At 51.9% G+C, this 23,545-nt stretch overlaps 1 protein-coding gene across 4 annotated transcripts in view; it reads left to right on the forward strand.

The window, feature by feature from the left end:
* Window positions 1-23,545, forward strand: part of loxl4 (lysyl oxidase-like 4) — a 55,677-nt gene that overhangs the window by 23,808 nt on the left and 8,324 nt on the right. Inside the window, exons 5-11 of one of the 4 annotated variants that reach the window (XM_078413297.1) lie at window positions 1,789-1,827; window positions 4,096-4,309; window positions 4,955-5,138; window positions 13,794-13,945; window positions 15,033-15,200; window positions 16,207-16,372; window positions 19,052-19,295. In XM_078413297.1, coding sequence (XP_078269423.1) covers window positions 1,789-1,827; window positions 4,096-4,309; window positions 4,955-5,138; window positions 13,794-13,945; window positions 15,033-15,200; window positions 16,207-16,372; window positions 19,052-19,295 — 1,167 coding nt within the window. Of the gene's footprint in view, window positions 1-1,788; window positions 1,828-4,095; window positions 4,310-4,954; window positions 5,139-11,198; window positions 11,380-13,793; window positions 13,946-15,032; window positions 15,201-16,206; window positions 16,373-19,051; window positions 19,296-23,545 lie in introns of those variants that run through there. The other 3 variants (XM_078413299.1, XM_078413298.1, XM_078413300.1) reach the window with 3 other exon arrangements.

Below are 23,545 nucleotides of genomic sequence, written 5' to 3' on the forward strand. Positions count from 1 at the left end.
TACTCCTCAGGTTCCTATTAAATCTTTCTCCCCTCATCTTAAACCAACGTCCTCTGATTCTTCATTCCCCAACCCTGGGCAAGAGACTTTGTGCGTCTACCCGATCTATTCCTCCCATGATTTTGTACACAGTAGGGGAATTAAAAAAAATAGAGGACATAGGTTTAAGGTGAGGGGGGGGGGAAAGATTTAATAGGAACTCGAGTGTTAACCTTTTTCACACAAAGGGTAGTGGGTGTATGGTTTTAAGGTGAGAGGGGAAAAGTTTAAAGGAGACGTGTGGGACAAGTTTATTTTGCACAGTGAGTGGTGGGTGTGTGGAACGCGCTGCCAGGAGTGGTGGAGGCAGATAAGATGGTGGCATTTTAGAGACTTTTAAATAGGCACATGGATATGCAGATAATGGAGGGATATGGATCACATGCAGGCAGATATGATCTGGGCATCATGTTCGACACGGGCGTTGTGGAGTGTCGGGCCTGTTCCTGTGTTGTACTGAAGAAGGGTCCCAAACTGAAACGTCACCTGTCCATGTTCTCCAGAGATGCTGCCTAACAATAGACAATAGGTGCAGGAGTAGGCCATTCAGCCCTTCGAGCCAGCACCGCCATTCAATGCGATCATGGCTGATCATTCTCAATCAGTACCCCGTTCCTGCCTTCTCCCCATACCCCCTCACTCCGCTATCCTTAAGAGCTCTATCCAGCTCTCTCTTGAAAGCATCCAATGAACTGGCCTCCACTGCCTTCTGAGGCAGAGAATTCCACACCTTCACCACCCTCTGACTGAAAAAGTTCTTCCTCATCTCCGTTCTAAATGGCCTACCCCTTATTCTTAAACTGTGGCCCCTTGTTCTGGACTCCCCCAACATTGGGAACATGTTATCTGCCTCTAATGTGTCCAATCCCCTAATTATCTTATATGTTTCAATAAGATCCCCCCTCATCCTTCTAAATTCCAGTGTATACAAGCCCAATCGCTCCAGCCTTTCAACATACGACAGTCCCGCCATTCCGGGAATTAACCTAGTGAACCTACGCTGCACGCCCTCCATAGCAAGAATATCCTTCCTCAAATTTGGAGACTAAAACTGCACACAGTACTCCAGGTGCGGTCTCACCAGGGCCCGGTACAACTGCAGAAGGACCTCTTTGCTCCTATACTCAACTCCTCTTGTTACGAAGGCCAACATTCCATTGGCTTTTTTCATTGCCTGCTGTACCTGCATGCTTCCTTTCATTGACTGATGCACTAGGACACCCAGATCTCGTTGAACTCCCCCTCCTCCTAACTTGACACCATTCAGATAATAATCTGCCTAACTTGCCGAGTTACTCCACCACTTTGTGTCCTTTTGTGTATTGGCCAGCATCTGCTGTTCCTTTTTTCTGCTGTACTGTTCTATTTAGAGTTTAAAGATACAGCGTGGAAACAGGGCTTTATGCCCACCGAATCCATGCCAACCAGCGATCATCCCGTACACTAGCACTATCCTACACACTAGGGACAATTTACAATTTTACCGAAGCTGATTAACCTACAAACCTGTATGTCTTTGGAGTGTGGGAGGAAACCGGAGCACACGGAGAAAACCCACCTGGTCATGAGGGGAACGTGCAAACTCTATACAGACAGCACCCCGTGGTCAGGATCGAACCTGGGTCCGTGGCACCGAGAGGCAGCTACTCTCCCACCGTGCCACCCAGTGTTCTCTGCTCTATGTCTGGTCCCACACTTTGTGTCGATGGTGCTGGTGAGGTAGTAATCTCTCGCATTCTTTTGTTGCAGGAAGCTGTGGGACCAAAAGATGAAAAATCCCAAAGCCAGGTAAGAAACAGCGTTTCTCTGGGTAATTCATCAATCATTGTCCCACAGAGACACACTGACGGCTGGCTGGCTGTCCCTGTCCTCTCCTTGACCCGTGCACAAACTCAGCTCATTTAGCCCTTTCACTTTTATTGAGGCTATAAAGTACACAGCAGGTTTGTATTAGCTGAGATGTAAATAGGTGGGGAACGAGAGAGGGAGAGTGTAAACAGTGCTTCACATGCACCCCCCTCAACCTTGTGCTACCGATGTGGCCTCCTTCGCATCAGAAGAGTCTCGACCCAAAACGCCACCTATTCCTTTTCTCCAGAGATGCTGCCTGACCCGCTGAATTACTCCAGCTTTTTGTGTCTGTTTTCAGCGCACAACTTTAGTTTCGCTGAACACTTGCGCTCAGTTCGCCTTTTCCGACGCGATTTCCTGCTTGCCAAACAATTTAGCTCCCCTTCCCATTCCCACACTGACCTTCCTGTCCTGGGCCTCCTCCACTGTCAGAGTGAGGCCACACGCAAACTGGAGGAACATCACCTCATATTTGACTTGGGCAGTTTACAAACCAGCGGCATGAGTATTAATTTCTCTAATTTCAAGTTACCCCTGCATCTCCTCCCTTCTCTTCTTCCCAACCCTAGTCATGCTCATGTCATCCATAAGTCCGTTCGTTATCACCTCTTCCAAAGCCAATAATGGTCTCCACCTTTCCTTGGTCATGGGTGCCGGCTCTGATTTGTTCTGAACCTTTCCGTACCTCTAGTTGCCCTCTCCCCTGACCCTCAGTCTGAAGAAGAGTTTTGACCCGAAACATCACTTATTCCTTTTCTCCAGAGGTGCTGCCTGACCCGCTGAGTTACTCCAGCATTTTGTGTCTATCTTTAGTTTAGTTTAGCTTATGGGCGGCACGTTGGCGCAGCGGTAGAGTTGCTGCCTTACAGCGAATGCAGCGCCGGAGACTCGGGTTCGATCCTGACTACGGGCGCCGTCTGTACGGAGTTTGTACGTTCCCCCCGTGACCTGCGTGGGTTTTCTCCGAGATCTTCGGTTTCCTCCCACACTCCAAAGACGTACAGGTTTGTAGGTTAATTGACTGGGTAAATGTAAAAATTGTCCCTGGTGTGTGTAGGATAGTGTTAACGTGCGGGGATCGCTGGGCGGCGCGGACTCGGTGGGCCGAAGGGCCTGTTTCCGCGCTGTATCTCTAAATCTAAATCTAAAAATCTAAATCTTATTGCCACGTGTACCGAGGTACAGTGAAAAGTTTTTGTTGCGTGCTATCCAGACAGTGGAAAGACTATGCACACAATTACCTGAATCAGCATAAAACTAGGTGATTGATTCATTGTATACTAGCACGTATTCCATGTATGGCAAATGAAATTCCCTGTATGTTGCAAAACATGGCTAATAAAGTATGATTATAATTATGATTCCGCACAGCTTCTTTCTGTATCTCTGTGCACGCGACAATAAATAGGCCAACCAAGCAACCAACCAAGGCCTACCTGGTCTCCTGGTTGCCAACCATTTTAACTTCCCTTCCCATTCAACGCTGACCTTTCTGCCCTGGGCCTCCGCCACTGTCAGAATGAGGCCACATGCAAATTGGAGGAAAGGCACCTCGTATTCTGCTTGGGCAGCTTACACCCCGGCGTTATGAACGTTGAGTACAGAAAAAAGGAACTGCAGATGCTGGTTTACACTAAAAAAGGACACAGAGTACTGGAGTAACTCAGCAGGTCAGGCAGTGTCTCTGGAGAATATGGAAAGGTGACGTTGAACATTGAATTCTCGAATTTCAAACAATACCCCCTTTTCCACCATGCACACATTTCCCCCACCATCTACCCCCCCCCCCCATACCCCGTTACCCTGCTCCTTCCCCTTCCTCCTTACACTCACCACCCCCCACTTCCACCCATATCCCTCCCTCCGGCTGCACATTTCACTTCTCTCCTTATCTGACACACTTTTGTCTCCTTTCCACCTCCAGCTATTGTCACATGGTCCACCCTTCTGCCAATCCCCCCCCCCTCACCTGTATCCACCTACAGTGAAAAGCTTTTGCATGCTGTCCAAACAGATGAGATATACTGTACATTGACACAGTCAGTTCAATAGGTAGAGCGAAGGGGAAGATACAGAGTGCAGAATAAAGTTCTCAGCAGTGTCGTGCATCAGTTCCAGAGACAATGTCCAATGTCCGCAATGGGATAGAGGTGAATTGGACAGTACCCGAGCTTATACTGAATTGTTAACCCCCCCCCCCCCAAGGTTATACTCGGCCACGAGGAAGCGGAGTTTCTGGGTGCACCAGGTGGGCTGTGCAGGTACCGAGCCGCACCTGTCGGAGTGCCGGCTGCGTGTGTCTGCCGGGAAGACGGTCCACCCATGTGAGAAGGGCATGCACGTCATCGTCAGCTGTGTGGCGGGACCCGCCTTCGCCCAGGGTACCGGCTCTCGCTTCCGGAAGGCCTACCGTGCTGAGGTGAGGCTTCTGCACCCGGCCTCTCCCTTGAGTTGGTTTGGGTAGGGTTGAGTCGGGTAGAGTCAAGTTGGGTTGGGTAGGGTTGGGTTGGGTAGAGTTGGGTTATGTAGAGTTGGGTTATGTAGAGTTGGGTTGTGTAGGGTTGGGTTGGATAGGGTTGGATTGAGTAAGGTTGGGTAGAGTTGGGTTGGGTAGAGTTGGGTTATGTAGACTTGGGTTATGTAGAGTTGGGTTGGGTAGAGTTGGATTGGATAGAGTTGAGTTGGGTAGGGTTGGATTGGGTAAGGTTGGGTAGGGTTGGGTTGGGTAGAGTTGGGTTGGGTAGGGTTGGGTTGGATAGGGTTGGATTGAGTAAGGTTGGGTAGAGTTTGGTTGGGTAGAGTTGGTTAGGTAGAGTTGGGTTATGTAGAGTTGGGTTATGCAGAGTTGGGTTGGGTAGAGTTGGATTGGATAGAGTTGGGTTGAGTAGAGTTGGTTAGGTAGAGTTGGGTTGGGTAGAGTTGGATTGGATAGAGTTGGGTTGGGTAGGGTTGGATTGGGTTGGGTAGAGTTGGGTTGGGTTGGGTAGAGTTGGGTTGGATAGGGTTGGATTGGGTCCGATCTTCGTGATGCTAATACTGTGGCGTGCGGCGTATGTTTCCACAGCAACCACTGGTGAGGCTGAAGGGCGGAGCGCAGATTGGCGAGGGCCGGGTGGAGGTGCTGAAGAATGGTAAATGGGGCACAGTGTGTGACGACCACTGGAACCTGCTGTCGGCCAGTGTGGTGTGCCGGGAGCTGGGCTACGGCAGTGCCAGGGAGGCTCTGGCCGGCGCACGGCTCGGACAAGGTCAGTGAGGCATGGTGATGGGGGGAGGGGGGGGAAACAGGGCTGAGAAAGCAGCCCCTCTACTACCATCCACTACCACCGCCTTCTACCACCTCCTTCTACCACCTCCCTCCACCACCTCCCTCCACCATCTCCCTCCACCACCACCTTCTACCACCTCCTTCTACCACCTCCTTCAACCACCTCCCTCTACCACCTCCCTCCACCATCTCCCTCCACCATCTCCCTCCACCATCTCCCTCCACCATCTCCCTCCACCATCTCCCTCCACCATCTCCCTCCACCATCTCCCTCCACCATCTCCCTCCACCATCTCCCTCCACCATCTCCCTCCACCATCTCCCTCCACCATCTCCCTCCACCATCTCCCTCCACCATCTCCCTCCACCATCTCCCTCCACCATCTCCCTCCACCATCTCCCTCCACCATCTCCCTCCACCATCTCCCTCCACCATCTCCCTCCACCACCTCCCTCCACCATCTCCCTCCACCATCTCCCTCCACCATCTCCCTCCACCATCTCCCTCCACCATCTCCCTCCACCACCTCCCTCCACCACCTCCCTCCACCACCTCCCTCCACCACCTCCCTCCACCATCTCCCTCCACCATCTCCCTCCACCACCTCCCTCCACCATCTCCCTCCACCATCTCCCTCCACCATCTCCCTCTTCCACCACCTCTTCCCTTTCTCTCATCGGGCAAGAGCTACAGAAGTGTGAAAACACACACCACCCTTCCATTGACTCCATCTACATTACACGCTGCCTCGGCAAGGCCACCAGCCTAATCAAGGCCACCAGCCTAATCAAGGCCACCAGCCTAATCAAGGCCACCAGCCTAATCTCCCTCTTCTCCCCTCTCCCATCAGCTACAGAAGTGTTCGTGGGTGGCCCAGTGGTGCAGCGGTAGAGTTGCTGCCTCATGGCGCTAGAGACCCGGATTTGAACCTGACTCCACGTGCTGTAGTATGACGTTTATACGTTCTCCCTGTGACCGCCTGGGTTTTCTCCGGGTGCTCCGATTTCCTCGCACGCTCCAATGGCATGCATGTTTGTAGGTTAATTGGCTTCGGTAAAATGGTAAAATTGTCCCTAGTGTGTGGGATAGTGCTAGTGTCCAGGGTGATCATTGGTCGGCGTGGACTCAGTGGGCCGAAGGGCCTGTATCTGCGCTGCATTTCTAAAGTTTTAATGTGGGCCAAACACGGGCCAACGGGAGTAGCTTGCATGGGGTATCTTGTCCAGGTGTGGACACGTTGGCCTTGTTTCTACTCTGCACGACTCTACCACCCTGAGAGATGTGACCTTCTGTGGGTCTTCACCACACCCGATACAAGGAGTCGGCTCCAGTTTATTTCCAAGGCTAATGACGGGTTGGGAGAGCTGAGAATAGCCTCCGCTTTGTGGCGGGAGATCGGGGATAATGGTGGCTTCCCATGGGTTGGGAGTTCAATCGGGTTCGGCAGCACCAGGATACTTCCCTTCAGAGTCTCTTGCCCAGAGTCTGGGAATTGAGGACCAGAGGACATAGGTTTAAGGTGACAGGGAAAGAATTTAATAGGAATCTGAGGGGGTGACTTTTCCACACAAAGGGTGGTGGGTGCATGAAATGAGCTGCCAGAGGAGGTAGCTGAGGCAGGGACTATTCCTAAAGTTTAAGGTGCAGTTAGACAGGCACATCGAGAGGACAGGTTTGGAGTGATATGGGCCAAACGCGGGCAGGTGGGACAGAGAGGCAACATCTCTGGCGAAGAGCCTGTTTCCACGCTGAATGACTCTATGACTCTATAACGTGGGAAGACTAAGAGTAGGAATGGGAGGTGGCCTTTTGGCCCATCGAGGCTGTCCCTGCCACCGAGCGAGGACAGGATTGATCTGCCTGGGGGGAGGGATCTCATTGAAACCGACCGAATAGTGAAAGCCTGGATAGAGTGGATGTCTCGAGGATGTTTTCACTAGTGGGAGAGTCTAGGACCAGAGGGCACAATGCGGAAATTCAGTTACTGAATTACTGCACTGTGGGAAAAGTCTACTCTTTTTTCACCTTTAGAGGTAGAGCACGGAAACAGGCCCATCAGCCCACCAGCCACAGGCCCTTCGGCCCACCAGCCAAATGCTGGCCTTGAAAACCTAGATCAAAGTGTTGATGGTCAAATGATCTTCTTATCGAGTCCACATCACAAGATTAGAAATTGTTCAGCCTGAGCTGAACACACTTCTCGACATCTGCATGCAGTGGCTGGCGTCTTGTGCTTCTTGTGCGTAGTGGTGGAAAGATCGGTGGAAACAGGGCCACGACGTGAATGCTCTCCCCTTGACCCCGGTCAAATGATAAACTAGTCCTTTCTCAGAAGATGCTGCAATTCGTGTCCTCACCCACATTCTTTAATTTAGAGATACAACAGGGAAACAGGCCATTCGGCCCACTGAGTCTACACTGACCATCGATCACCCCTTCACACCAGTTCGATGTTATCCTACGTTCTCATCCAATCCCTACTACACACTAGAGGCAATTTACAGAGGGCCAATTAACCTACAAACCATCACGTCTTTGGAGTGTGGGAGGGAACCGGAGCACCTGGAGGAAACCCACGCGGTCACGGGGAGAACTTGACCATGTGGGTTTGGGCGGCACAGTGGTAGAGCTGCTGCCTCTCAGCTCCAGCGACCCAGGTTTGATCCTGTACGTAGTTTGTAGATTCTCCCGGTGACCACGTGGGTTTTCTCTGGGTGCTTCAGTTTCCTCCCACATCCCAACAACGTGCGGGTTTGTAGGTTAATCGGCCTGTGTACATTGCCTCCTAGTGTGCAGGGAGTGGATGAGAAAGTGGGTTAGTATGGAACTCGTGTGAACGAGTGATCGATGGTCGGCGCGGACTTGGCGGGCCGAAGAGCCTGTTTCCGTGCTGTATCTCTAAACTAAACTAAATGCACAAACTCCACACAGGCCGCAGGCGAGGTCGGGATTGAGCCCGGGTGTGCGGTGCTGTGTGGCAGCGGCTCTACGCGCTGCGCTACGCCACCGTGCCGCCCTCTCTGAGCGGCTTGCAGCAACCGGTTGAGTTAGGGAGGGCATCTCACAGAGTTCCTCCTCTCGTTACCCTCCAGAGTCCCTGCAACAGTTCAGAACTTGGGAACAAATCTTCACAGTGAGAGCTGTAATCTGTTCCAGCTTTAATTAGACCCTTTCAAAAATAAGGGGTTGTCTGTGTACTTACATTTAACTTTTGTTTATTGGACAGCATTCCTTCTAAAGCATAATTGCTGTGATAATGCTCAGTATTGCCAAGGTGACAAGCCTGTCAGTGTGCACTCACTGTCAGGGTATCTGCTAACAGGCATTGTTTACCTGGATACAGTTGCTGTACTGCAGATACATTCATTAGTTATAGGAGCAATAGACAATAGACAATAGGTGCAGGAGGAGGCCAATCGGCCCTTCGAGCCTGTACGCACCGCCATTCAATGTGATCATGGCTGATCATTCTCAATCAGTACCCCGTTCCTGCTTTCTCCCCATACCCCCTGACTCCGCTATCCTTAAGAGCTCTATCTAGCTCTCTCTTGAATGCATTCAGAGAATTGGCCTCCACTGCCCTCTGAGGCAGAGAATTCCACAGATTTACAACTCTCTGACTGAAAAGGTTTTTCCTCATCTCTGTTCTACCCCTTATTCTTAAACTGTGGCCCCTGGATCTGGACTCCCCCAACATTGGGAACATGTTTCCTGCCTCTAACGTGTCCAACCCCTTAATAATCTTATGTGTTTCGATAAGATCCCCTCTCATCCTTCTAAATTCCAGTGGATACAAGCCTAGTCGCTCCAGTCTTTCAACATGCGACAAGTTTTAAGAATTCGGCCCATCAATCTACTCCGCCATTCAATCATGGCTGATCTATCGTACCCTCTCAACCCCATTCTCCTGCCTTCTCCCCCACAAACCCTGACACCCTGACTAATAAGGAATCTGCAAACTCCGCCTCACAAATACCCAATGACTTGGCCTCCACAGCCGTCTGTGGCAATGAATCCCACAGATGCACCACCCTCGGGCTAAAGAGATCTCCTCATCTCCTTTCTAAAGGTACGTCCTTTTTATTTTAAGGCTGTGGCCAATGGTCCTTGACCCTCCCTCTAGATGAAAACATCTTGTCCACGTCCACTCTATCCAGGCCTTTCAGTATTCGGGACTTTTCAATGAGATTATAGGGCCTGTGCTATTAAGAGAAATTGAGCAGGGTAGGACTCTATTCCTTGGAGCGCAGGAGGATGAGGGGTGATCTTACAGAGGTGTATAAAGTCATGAGGTGAATAGATAGGGTCTATGCACAGAGTCTGTTACCTGGGGTATGGGGATCTATTCCCCTCATGATTTCTCTTAAGATCTCCCCTCATCCTCCTGTGCTCCAAGGAATGACTCCCGGCCTGCCCAGCCTCTCCCGGTAGCCCAGGCCCTCGAGTCCCAGCAACAGTTCAATGCTTCTCAAGGGCCGACTAGGGAGGGGCAGTAAATGCTGGCCTTGCCAGTGTTGATCACTGACTCAGAATGTCACCCCAGTGACCCAAGGGATAAAAGCTTGCTCAACAACCATTTGCTGCTAATGTTTAGAAAACCTGGCTCCATGAATTCTCAGCCGGGACACAAGGTATTTTACAAAACAGCGCTTGGCGGCTGGCACATGGAATTGTTTTGATCTTTCATTCATCTCACAGTCAGCCTTGCAACTGAATTAATCCTAAACCAGACGGCAGTTGCAGAGAGAAAACCCATCCCTCCCACACTCAGCCCCGGCTTAAGAAGGTAGAGTACAACGGGTAGAGCAAAGGGGAAGATACAGAGTGCAGAATATAGTTCTCAGCATTGCAGCGCATCAGTTCCACAGACAAAGTTCAATGTCCGCAACGGGATAAAGGTGAATTGGACAGTACCCTAGCTTTATAGAAGGACTGTTCAGAAGCCTGATAACAGGCTTCCAGGTCCCAGGAATAATTGGGTTAACGTACAATGAGTGTTTGACGGCACTGTGCCTGTACTCTCTGGAGTTTAGAAGGATGAGGGGGGACCTCATTGAAACTTTCAAGAGAGAGATAGATAGAGCTCTTAAGGATAGCGGAGTCAGGGGGTATGGGGAGAAGGCAGGAACGGGGTACTGATTGAGAATGATCAACCATAATCACATTGAATGGCGATGCTGGCTCGAAGGGCCGAATGACCTACTCCTACACCTATTGTCTATTGTCTATTGAAACTTACCGAATAGGGAAAGACCTGGATAGAGTGGATGTGGAGTGGATGTTTCCACAAGTGGGAGAGTCTAGGACCAAAGGGCACAGCCTCAGAATAAAAGAACGTAGCTTTAGAACGGAGATGAGGGAGGAATTTCTTTCGTCAGAGGGTGGTGAATCTGTGGAATTCGAGGTGAATTAGGCCGCACAGTCATGAATGTTTCAGAAGTAAGAGAGAATGTGTAGTGTGGTGGATAGGGAGCCAATCTAGTCCAGTGAAGGGTTTAATTGTCAAATGTACTGACAATGAAATTCTTACTTGCTGCGGCTTGGCAGGCCTGTAAACACAATACTCATAGATAACATATGAAGTCGCTGAGTCATTTAGCCTGGAAAAGAGCCCTTCGGCTCAACTTGCCCACGCCGACCAACATGTCCCATCTACACAGGTCCCACCTGCCTATGTTTGTCCCATATCCCTCTAAACCTACCCTATCCATGTACCTCTCCCCCTCCCTCCCTCCCTCCCTCCCCTCCCTCCCTCCCTCCCTCTCCCCCTCCCTCCCCTCCCTCCTCTCTCTCTCTCTCTCTCTCTCTCTCTCTCTCTCTCTCTCTCTCTCTCTCTCTCTCTCTCTCTCTCCTCTCTCTCTCCTCTCTCTCTCCTCTCTCCCTCCCTCCTCTCTCTTCTCTCTCTCTCTCTCTCTCCTCTCTTCTCTCTCTCTCTCTCTCTCTCTCTCTCTTCTCTCTTCTCCCTCTCCCTCTCCCTCTCTCCCCTCTCCCCCTCTCTCTCTCTCTCTCTCTCTCTCTCTCTGTTGTGCAGTGATCAAGAGCCTGGTGGTTGCTGTGAAGAAGCTGTTATTGAACCTGGAGGTCACGGTTTTCAGGCTCCTGTACCTTCTACCCGATGGTAGCCGTGAATGAGAGCGTGGCCAGGGTGGTGTGGGTCTCTGATGATGCTGACTGTCTTATTGAGGCAGCGCTTCCTGTAGATCCCTTCGATGGTGGGGAGGTCAGTACCCATGATGGACCGGGCAGTGCCCACCACTCTCTATAGTCTCCTTCATTCCTGGGCGTTTGAATTTGCTGAACGGAATGTTGTGCCTTTGGGAGTTTGTGCGTGACATTGGCAACGGTCTCTGGGAGTTGGTTATTGGGCTGAAACATTGACTCAAGAACAGCAGCGGAGGAGGGGAGAGAGAGAAGAATAATGCACTCTGCTCTCCATGAGTTTTTTTGGAAGGAACATTGGAAGTAATTGGAGCAGTTTACTAGAGTCTGGGGAGGCACTAATTAAACCCCACAGCCACACCACTGCAGGTTATTCCCCATTAATCAACTTAAACAGAGGCTTCTGATGAACTCGTCTGAAGTGAGCTTCAGGAGACAAAACATTTGTTGCCGTCCTGGTGTGGGAATATTAACATCAAGCATCGTGCATTGGGTGACTGTCTGACTTCCCAATGACTCATTATTCCAGCAACCACAGACCTTGGATCCTTCATCATTCTTATTCCTGAACATTTGCTACTCCTCCCTTTTCATCTGTCACTCTCTCCCACGCTCTTAATCTCCCTCCCTCCCTATCCCACTCTTCCCCTCCCCCTCTCTCACACACACACACACTCTCCCCCTCTCTCTCACACAGGCTCCCTCTCCCTCTCTATCTCACACAGAGCTCTCCCCCTCTCTCACACTCTCTCCCCCCTCCCTCTCCCACTCTCTCACTCTCTCTCTCTCTCTCTCTCTCTCTCTCTCTCTCTCTCTCTCTCTCTCTCCTCTCTCTCTCTCTCTCTCTCTCACACACACACTCTCCCCCTCTCACACACACTCTCCCCCTCTCCCTCCTCTCTCACACACACTCTCCCCCTCTCTCACACACTCTCCCCTCTCTCACACACACTCTCCCCTCTCTCACACACACTCTCCCCTCTCTCACACACACTCTCCCCCTCTCTCACACACTCTCCCCTCTCTCACACACACTCTCCCCTCTCTCACACACACTCTCCCCTCTCTCTCACACGCTCTCCCCTCTCTCTCACACACTCTCCCTCTCCCCCCTCTCTCACACACACTCTCCCCCTCCCCTCTCTCCCTCTCTCACACACGCTCTCACTCTCTCTCACACACTCTCCCCCTCTCTCCCACATGCTCTCTCTCCCTCTAAATTCTCCCTCTCACTTTCACTCTCTCTCTCCTCTATAGATATCATTCTCTCACACACACTCTGTTCTTTCCTCACCTCTTTCCCCTCACTCACTCACTCACTCTCTCTCACTCTACACCTGACATCTAGTCAGTCGAAAGACTAAACATGATTACAATCGAGCCGTCCACTGAGTGCAGATACAGGATAAAGAGAATAACGTTTAGTGCAAGATAAAGTCTAGTATAAAGTCAGGATATTGTTGCAGCTTTATAGGACTTTGATTCAGGTGTTTTTCTGGTTGCCCCCATTACAGGAGGGATATGGAGGCTTTGGTGAGGGGAGGGACTGAAGAAGGGTCTCGACCCGAAACGTCACCCATTCCTTCTCTCCAGAGATGCTGCCGTCCTGCTGAGTTACTCCAGCATTATGTGTCTATCTTAGTTTTAGATTTAGAGATACAGCGCGGAAGCAGGCCCTTCGGCCCACCGAGTCCGCGCCGCCCAGCGATCCCCGCACACTAACACTATCCTACACACACTAGGGACAATTCTTACATATTACCCAGTCAATTAACCTACAAACCTGTACGTCTTTGGAGTGTGGGAGGAAACCGAAGATCTCTGAGAAAACCCACGCAGGTCACGGGGAGAACGTACAAACTCCGTACAGGCGGCGCCCGCAGTCAGGATCGAACCTGAGTCTCCGGCGCTGCATTCGCTGTAAGGCAGCAACTCTACCGCTGCGCCACCGTGCCGCCAGAATGATGCCTGGGTTAGGGAGTCTTAGCTACAGGGAGAATTTGGGCAGAGGTTGAGGAGAGACCTGATAGAAGTATACAAAATTATGAGAGCATAGACAGTCAGAAACATTTTGCCCAGATGGAAACAACAAAGACTAAAGGGCACAGCTTTAACGTGAGAGGAGCAAAGTTTAAAGATGTGCAGGGCAAGTTTTTATACACAGAGGGTGGCGGTGCCTGGGACGTGTTGCCAGGGGGTGGCGAGGCAGGCAGGCAGATACAACAGTGGCGTTTAAGAGGCTTGGGATAAGTGCATGGGATGGGTGGGAGGGATGGGCATTATGTGCAGGCAGATAAGTGTTGGTCGTGGCATCATGTTGGGCATGGAAACTGTGGGCCGAAGGGCCTGTTCCTGCACTGTACTGTTCCGTGTTCTCTGTGTTGCCCTCCCGGGTTTGCCCCGTTGCCCAGGGAAGGTTCTGGTCTCTCTGGGTGTGTGAGGGCAGTGTGGGACTGAGCTGTGTATGTTTGCCAGGCATGGGGCCCATCCACATGAACGAGGTGGCGTGCGCGGGCTTCGAGCGCTCCCTCACCGACTGCAGCTTCCAAGAGGCCAGCAGCAGCTGCCGGCACGAGGAGGATGCGGCCGTCCGCTGTAACCTGCCGCGCACTGGCGTCCACAGCAAGGTAGAGCTGGCACGCATCCCGGGGCGGGAGAGACGGGCATGGGACTGGGAGGGGGGAGGGTCGTGTATGTGTGTGCGTGTGTCTGTCTGTGCGTGTGTGAGTGTCTGTGTCTGTATGTGTGTTTGTTCGAGTGAGTGTGTGTGTGCACATGTGACTGTGTATGTGATTCTATGTGTTTATGTGTGTGACTATATGCATGAGTGTGATTGTGCGTGATTCTGTGTTTGTCTGTGTATGTGTGTGTAATTCTGTGTTTGTGTGGGTATGTGTGTGTTATTTTGTGTTTGTGTGTGTACTTGTGTGTGATTCTATGTGTGTGTGTGATTCTATGTGTTTGTGTGTACATGTGTGTGATTCTATGTGTTTGTGTGTACGTGTGTGTGATTCTATGTGTTTGTGTGGGTACATGTGTGTGTGATTCTGTGTTTGTGTGTGTACGTGTGTGTGATTCTATGTGTTTGTGTGTGTGTGTACAAGTGTGTGATTCTATGTGTTTGTGTGTGTGTGTACAAGTGTGTGATTCTATGTGTTTGTGTGTGTGTACATGTGTGTGATTCTATGTGTTTGTGTGTACATGTGTGTGATTCTATATGTTTGTGTGTACGTGTGTGTGATTCTATGTGTTTGTGTGTGTACATGTGTGTGTGATTCTGTGTTTGAGTGTGTACATGTGTGTGTCTGTGTGTGTGTGTCTGTGTGTGTCTGTGTGTGTGTGGATGTGTGTGTGGACGCATGCATGTGCGTGCATGCCTGTACACGCACATGTGTATCACTGCGTGTTTGCTGGGCCTGGGATGCTCAGTGCTCCAGTCCCCTTCACGGTCAATGCAAACAGAGATCAGTAGATGCCCCACGGGCCCCGCGCTGGTTTATCCGTTCCTACTCACCGCCCACCGTGGACGCTGACCTCTGGGAATGGGAGGAAGGTGGATGGAGATCAGATGGCTGTGGGGCATCAAGGTGGAGGGTTACAGGTGGGAGGTCGGAGGGGCGGGGAGGGTGAGGGTCGGAGGTCGTAGGAGGTGGTGCAGGGATTTGAACCTCTGTCACTATGCTGACCTGCCGTCTCTGTGGTTTGCCGGCACAGATCCGGCTGCAGGGAGGCCGCACGCCGTCGGAGGGCCGGGTGGAGGTCCTGGTGGAGGTGAACGGCAAGCCGCAGTGGGGCACCGTGTGCAGTACTGGCTGGAAGCTGGCTGAGGCCATGGTGGTGTGTCGGCAGCTGGGGCTGGGCTTTGCTGAGCACGCCCTGCAGGTAGGACATCCCCTCACCCTCACCCCATGACCCCTCGCCCCCCTCACCCTCACCCCCCTCACCCTCACCCCCCTCACCCTCACCCCCCTCACCCTCACTCCCCTCACCCTCACCCCACGACCCCTCGCCCCCCTCACCCTCACCCCCCTCACCCTCACCCCCCTCACCCTCACCCCACGACCCCTCGCCCCCCTCACCCTCACCCCCCTCACCCTCACCCTCACCCCATGACCCCTCGCCCCCCTCACCCTCACCCCCCTCACCCTCACCCCCTCACCCTCACCCCCCTCACCCTCACTCCCCTCACCCTCACCCCACGACCCCTCGCCCCCCTCACCCCACGACCCCTCGCCCCCCTCACCCTCACCCCCCTCACCCTCACCCCCCTCACCCTCACCCCATGACCCCTCGCCCCCCTCACCCTCACCCCCCTCACCCTCACTCCCCTCACCCTCACCCCACGACCCCTCGCCCCCCTCACCCTCACCCCCCTCACCCTCACCCCCCTCACCCTCACCCCCCTCACCCTCACCCCACGACCCCTCACCCCACGACCCCTCACCCCCCTCACCCTCACCCCCCTCACCCTCACCCCACGACCCCTCGCCCCCCTCACCCTCACCCCCCTCACCCCACGACCCCTCGCCCCCCCGCCCCCTCGACCCCTCGCCCCCTCGCCCCCCCGCCCCTCGCCCCCCCGACCCCTCGCCCCTCGCCCCCCTGACCCCTCTCCCCCGACCCCTCTCCTCCCGACCCCTCGCCCCCCGACCCCTCGCCCCCCGACCCCTCCCCGACCCCTCCACCCCGATCCCTCCTCACCGTCCCCTCGCCCCCCGACTCCTCGCCTCGCCCTCGCCCCCCCGACCCCTCGCCCCCCCTGACCCCTCGCCTCCAGGACCTCCTTGCCCCATCCCCACGCTGCTCTGCCCCCCCCCCCTCTCCGTTGTTGTCCAGGGTTGATCCTGGGTGTGGGAGCTGACGGGATCTTCTGTTGTCCCCCCGACAGGAGACGTGGTTCTGGCAGAGCGAGGCGACGCTGGAGGGGGTGGTCTTGAGTGGGGTGGCCTGCTCCGGGGCCGAGCTCTCCATCCTGGAATGTTCACACGACCACGGCCAGGTGGAGTGTCCGAGACAGGGGGCAAGGTTTGCCGCCGGAGTCTCCTGCACCGAGTGTGAGTGTCGGGACGCGTGGGGGGTCACAGGGTGGGCGGCAGGGCGGGCAAGAGGGAGGAGGCCATTGACCTCCATCCTGCGAGTCTCCCTCTCCCCTGACACTATCTGTCTGAAGAAGGCTCTCAACCCAAAACGTCACCCATTCCTTCTCTCCAGAGATGCTGCCTGTCCTGCTGAGTTACTCCAGCATTTTGTGTCTATCTTCAGTATAATTTCATTGGGCATAAGAATGGTTTAGTTTTAGTTTAGAGATACAGTGAAGAAACAGACCCTTGGGCCCGCCGAGTCCATTCCGACCAGCGATCCCCACACGCGAGCTCTATCTTAAACACAAGGGACAACTCACAATTTTACCAAAGCCAATTAACCTACCAACCTGTACATCTTCGGAGTGCGGTGGGAAACTGGAGCACCTGGAGAAAACCCACACGGTCACAGGGAGAACATACAAACTCCATACAAACAGCACCCATAGTCGGGATTGAACCCGGGTCTCCGGTGCTGTACAAAAAGTGCTGGAGTAACTCAACGGGCCGGGCAGCATCTCTGGAGAAAAAGGATGGGTGACGTCATCTATCCATATTCTCCAGAGACGCTGCCTGACCCGCTGAGTTACTCCAGCACTTTGCGTCTGTCTCGGGACCTAGACAGTCCAGCTCAGGGCAGTGAGGAATGTGGACATCAGTGGCACACTGCCAGGTTATGTGCAAGGTTTAGATTAACAGGATTATGCAACTTTTATTGGCAGAGTTTGTTTAGTAGCTGTAGCAAGTCCAGTAAACGATTACAGATGGTTTATTGGCCACCTGTAATGTTAAAAACAAATATTGATTCATTCCTTGCCAAGACAGTTGGAGGGGGGCAGCTTATGTTGATCATAGAGTGATACAGCGTGGAAACAGGCCCCTCGGCCCAACTTGCCCACACCAGCCAACACATCCCAGCTACACCAGTCCCACCTGCCTGCCTTGGTCCTTATCCCATCAAACCTGTCCATGTACCTGTCTAACTGTTTCTTAAATGGTGGGGTGGTCCCTGCCTCAACTACCTCCTCTGGCACCTCGTTCCACGCACCCACCGCCCTTTGTGTGAAAAAGTTACCCCTCGGATTCCTATTGAATCTTTTCCCCTTCACCTTGAACCTGTGCAGTTAGCAGGTGTGTACTGATCCCACACGTCACCTGTCCACTCCCTCCACAGATGCTGCCTGACCCGCTGTCTTTTAGTTCAGTTTAGTGTAGAGATACAGCGCAGAAACGGACCCTTCTGTGACGTTTCGGGCCGGGACCCCTGTTTCAGACATTGTAATCGAGGGGAAGTGAGGAGGGGGGTCGGGATACCGTTTGGCAAGTGATGTTAGACCCACTAAGCCACTTCAACTCATCCTATCGCAAACATTCCCTTTGTTCTACGCATTCCTTCCCCATCACTGAAAAGAAACAGACCCCTCACTTCAGATGAAGATAAACTGTTTCTCTGAGGACTAAAACGCTGATATTTTCCAGCATTTTCTGTTTTTGTTTCCGATTTCCGGCACCTGCAGTATTTTGGGTTGTTTAGATTCCATCTCTTGTTCACTGCTCAGCTCCCTGCTCCCAGTTAGTGTGGTGCCCCATCAATGAGCTGAATCATTTAGGAGGTCTCCAAGTGTAGAAGTCTTTGGAAAGCGGGGGATTCAACAGGTGCTGTCATATGTACCAGCAATGCAACAATGAAATTCTTACTTGCTGTAGCTTTACAGGCCCATTAATACGGTAACACATAGATAAATATATAATAATCAACAATACAATAAAGTAATACCAGTAATACCAGGTAACCGTGATAGTGCAAATCCAAGGTCGGTAGTGCAACCAAAGACACAGTCTGTAGAAGATCACAGTTGCTGAGGTCAGTGTTGTGCGGTGTTCAAGAGCCTGATGGTTGCTGGGAAGAAGCTGTTCTTGAACCTGGAGGTCACGGTTTTCAGGCTCCTGTACCTTCTTCCCAACGGTAGCAGTGGGATGAGAGCGTGGCCAGGGTGGTGTGGGTCTTTGATGATGTTGGCTGCCTTTTTGAGGCAGCGCCTCCTGTAGGTCCCTTCAATGGTGAGGAGGTCAGTACCCGTGATGTCCACCACTCTCTGTCGTCTCCTTTGAGTTGCTGAACCGGGCCGTGATGCAAGCAGTCAGTGTGCTCTCTCATGTACACCTGTAGAGGTTCAATAGAGTCGGAAGAAGAGTCATGAACATGAAATCTGTCGATGTCCTCCAGAGACGTTGCCTAACCTGCTGAGTTCCTCCAGCACTTTGTGTGTGTATTTTTGATCATTCATGGACATGTTGAATCTCCTCGATCTTCTGAGGACAGTGAGGTGTTGGCGAGGAGAGAAGTTGGTGGGATGGGGAGGAGCCAGAGCTTTGGGAAGATATAAGGTCCACGATAGGAAGCGTAGATGGGGCATCTTGGTCGGCATACGTGAGTTGGGCTGAAGAGTCTGTTTCCATGCTGCATGACTCCATGATTCTCTATGATTCTATGACAATCAACGAGGCCTTTGATCTAAACCATTGTTATAAGGCCACAAGGGGAGTGACACATGGGTAAGTTGGGCGAAGGGCCTGTTTCCATGCTGTATGACTATGTGATGATGATAAGCGAGAGTGGTGGCCTAACTGACCTCTTGTTGACCTTGCCAGCGACCCCTGACCTGGTACTGGATGCCCAGCTTGCCCAGGAGTCTGCCTACCTGGAGGACCGGCCCCTACACATGCTGTACTGCGCCCACGAGGAGGGATGCCTGGCCAAGTCGGCGGACGCCATGAACTGGCCGTACGGACACCGGAGGCTCCTGCGTTTCTCCTCGCAGATCCACAACATCGGCCGCACAGACTTCCGGCCCCGGGCGGGACGGCACGCCTGGGTCTGGCATAGCTGCCACGCGTGAGTTCCTGGCCCCCCCCGAGGCCTCTCCTTCACCGGCCCCTGCCAACCTTTCACGGTTCATGGGTGCGGCACGGTGGCGCAGCGCTAGAGTTGCTGCCTCACAGCGCCAGAGATCCGGGTTCGATCCTGACCACGGGCGCTGTCTGTATGAAGTTTGTATGTTCTCCCTGTGACCGCATGGGTTTTCTCTGGGTGCTCCGGTTTCCTTCCACACTCAAAAGATGTGCGGGTTAATTAGCTCGATATACTTGTAAATTGTCCCGAGTGTGTGTATGATAGTGTAGGTGTACGGGGTGATCGCTGGACTCGGTGTGCCGAAGGGACTGTTTTCCACACCGTATCTCTAAACTAAACCACTGACCAAGTCTGGAGGATGGGTCTGAGTCCCTCACAACCAATCACGCTCCGGTGATTGCCCCACATGGGCCGTTTCAACACGTCCTATCACGAACACTCTTTAGATGTCGGAGACACTCGCACCATCCCACACACTCGGGTCAATTTACAATTTTTACCAAAGCCGATTAACCTACAAACCTACACGACTTTGGAGTGTGGGAGGAAATCCGAGCACCAGGAGAAAACCCACGCGGTCACAGGGAGAACTCTGTACAAACTCCGTACAAACAGCACCCATGGTCAGGATTGAACCCGGGTTGCTGGCGCTGTGAGGCGGCAACTCTACCACTGCGCCACCGTGCCACCCCTCATTCCTTTTGTTCTATGCATGCCTTCTCACCCACAGAAAACCTACGCGCCCTGCACTTTACCCACATCTTATTGGTAATTTAACAATATTCCACTGACTGGGCGACATTTCATTGTTCAGTTATGGACATTTCACTGGCTGGCTAAACATTTTGTTGGCCGCATAAAAATATTTAATTGGCTCAGTTACATTATACCGGTCAGTAAACATTTTATTGGTCGGGTAATGTTACTTTGGTTGGTCAACATTTCATTGGCGGTTAATATTTGATTGGCTAGTAAATATTTCATTTTCAAGCTAACAACATTTCATTGGCCAGTTAACCTTTCATGAGCTGGTAAACACTTCATTGGTTTATGAACAGGTCTTTATTGGCATTTTCATTGTTTTGTAAAATGTTGCTGTGGTACCAGTCAGAATATTTGTATAACGGAGTCAGGGGGTATGGGGAGAAGGCAGGAACGGGGTACTGATTGAGAATGATCAGCCATGATCACATTGAATGGTGGTGCTGGCTCGAAGGGCCGAATGGCCTACTCCATTCTCCTGCTTTCTATTGTCTATTGTCTATTTATGATTCTGTTTCTGTTCAAACGCACGGTTAGACTCATGAACAAGTAGGAAACGGGAATAACAGGATCCCCAGGAGTGGCGGACAGGCCACTAATCCATGGGTTAGAGAGGTTTATACAGAGAATAACAGATGCCTGAGAGTGGGATCTAATCCATGGGTTTTACCCTTTTCTGACCAAGATGCCCCATCTATACTAGTTCCCATTTGCCGCGGCTGACCCAGATCCCTCTAAATCTTTCCTACCCATGTAGCTGTCCAAATGTCATTTAACTGTGCATTCACCCTATCTATTAACCTCATGATCTCACACACCTCTATAAGGTCACCCCTCATCCACATGAAGGAATTAAAGTCCTAGCCTGCCCAACCTCTCCCTGTAGCTCAGGCCCCCGAGTCCTGGCAGCACCCTTGTAGATCTTCTCTGCAGTCTTCCCAGCTGAATGGCACCTTTCCTGTAGTAATTACCCAGGGACACACACTCCGCCACGCAGTTCGATAACTCTCCAACAAAGTTAAGTTTTTTAGGAAATATTGACGACGGCAATTCTGAGAAGTGGGTTGATTGCCTGCTCCCTGGCTGTGAACAATGGTGCTTCTGGGAGCCACTATCCAAGGCTGGGCCCAGAATGTACTGCTCTTTGCCAAGTACATTCCATTCCATATCACGTCACTGGCTTCAAGCCTTCACAAAGGGAAAATCCTGGATTCCTGCAACGCCTTCAGAGTCACAGAGTCAAACAGCACTGAAACAGGCCCAACTCGCCCGAATGGCCAACATGCTCCATCTAAGTTCATGTTATCTGAGCAGAATTTGGCCATTCGGCCCATCGAGTCTACTCCACCATTCAATCACGGCTGATCTATCTTTCCCCCTCAACCCCATTCTCCTGCCTTCTCCCCAGAACCCGGAACACCCTTGCTAATCAAGAACCCATCAATCTCCACCTTATAAATACCCAATGATTTGGCCTCCACAGCTGTCTGTGGCAATTAATTCCACAGATTCACCATCCTGTGACTAAAGAGATTCCTCCGCATCTCCTTTCCAAAGGTACATACTTTCATTCTGAGGCTATGACCTCTAATCTTAAACTCTTCCAATAGTGAAAACATCCTCTCCACATCCACCATATCCAGGCCTTTCACTATTTGGTTTCAACGAGGTCTCCCCTCATCCTTCTAAACTCTAGTGAGTACAGGCCCAGAGCCATCAAATGCTCATCACATGTTAACCCATTTATCCCTGATATCATCCATGTAAACCGCTGGACCCTCTCCAATGCCAGCCCATCCTCTTCAGATATGAGGCTCAGAACTGCTCACAATAGGCCAGTCCCCGCGATGGACTGGGCAGTGTCCACCACTCTCTTAGTCTACCTCATTCCTGGGCGTTTGAGTTGCTGAACCAGGCCGTGATGCAACCAGTCAGTGTGCTCTCTACCGCACACCTGTAGAAGTTTTATTGAGTCTGAGGAAGGGTCACAAGCTGAAACATCACCCGAGTTTGAATTTGCCCAGTGGAAAGCTTTTGTTGCGTACTAACCAGTCAGCGGAAAGACAATACATCATTACAATTGAGCCGTCCACAGTGTACAGGTACACGATAAAGGGAATAACGTGAATAATGTTTAGTGCAAGGTAAAGCCAGGTAGTCCGAAGGTCTCTGATGAGATTGATACAGGACTGCTCTCTAGTTGGGAGGATAATTCACTGGCCTGATAACAGCGGGGAAGAAACTGTCCTCGTCCTCCAGAGATGTTGATTTACATTTGAGCTGCCGAACCAGGCCGCGATGCTACCAGTCAGTGTGCTCTCCACCGTAATCCCGAAAACACACACTTCCTGTGGTTGAGCTGAACTCTGGAACTGGGCCAGGGAATGATGTCCGTGGAGGCAGGGTGTGCTGCCAGCAACCATGGTTTGAATAAGCCACGGCCGGCAGAGTGTTTGCAATACTTCACCCGTTAGAAATTTCTAGGAACAGATGGAGTTTTCCTGCCAGATTTTAATTCCCAATAGTCTGTACATCAGCATTCTAATAACTTTATACCTCCAGCTTGACACACTCCCCCTCACTCCCCCACACTCCCCCTCACTCCCGCTCCACTTCCTGCAACTGCTGCTCCCCGACGACTCTCTTACAAATTCTTCAAACTACCGTCATTTCCACCGTGCAGATATCCCGGTGAGACCAACTCCGGGGCGGAGGTAGAGAGGGGAGGGTGGCCGGCCGGCCGATCACATTGGATGACCGGCTGGGGGTCGACTGATGCAGCGTTCAGATTAAGACACGGCAGGCTGTGAGGCAACTGGTCATCGGTCTGGAAATCACGGCCTGTCTGTAGTTCTGGCCACTCCTTACACACACAACATAAAACATGGTACGTAGAACATAGTACACAGACCATACAACATAGTACATAGAGAACATACAACATACAACAGGAGATAGGAGCACAGAACATAGAATACAGTGCATATAACATAAAACAGATCACGGAATATAATACATAGTACATATTACGTGGTACATAGAACAAAGTGCACATAGGTTCATAAGTTATAGGAGCAGGATTAGGCCATTCGGTCCTTCAAGTCTACTCCACCATTCAATCATGGGGGATCTACCTTTCCCCTCCCAACCCCATTCTCCTGCCTTCTCCCTGTAACCTTTGACACTAATGAAATCCACAGATTCACCACCCTCTGGCTAAAGAAATCCCTCCCCGTCTACTTTCTAAAGGTACGCCATTTTATTCTGAGGTCCCAGGTCCTAGACTCTCCCACAAGTGGAAACATCCTTCTCACATCCAAGTGAACATAAAACACAGTGCATATAACATAGAGCAGTACACAGAGGAACAGGCCCTTCGGCCCACAATGCCTGTGCTGACCGCGATGTTGAGAGCAGGGTTGGTCTTGCCACCGTGCAGTGGAAGCCACGTTGTATTGCATTTGTTTGTC

This window comes from Rhinoraja longicauda, chromosome 16 (assembly GCF_053455715.1).
Source record: "Rhinoraja longicauda isolate Sanriku21f chromosome 16, sRhiLon1.1, whole genome shotgun sequence".
Classification (NCBI taxonomy): Eukaryota; Metazoa; Chordata; class Chondrichthyes; order Rajiformes; family Arhynchobatidae; genus Rhinoraja; species Rhinoraja longicauda.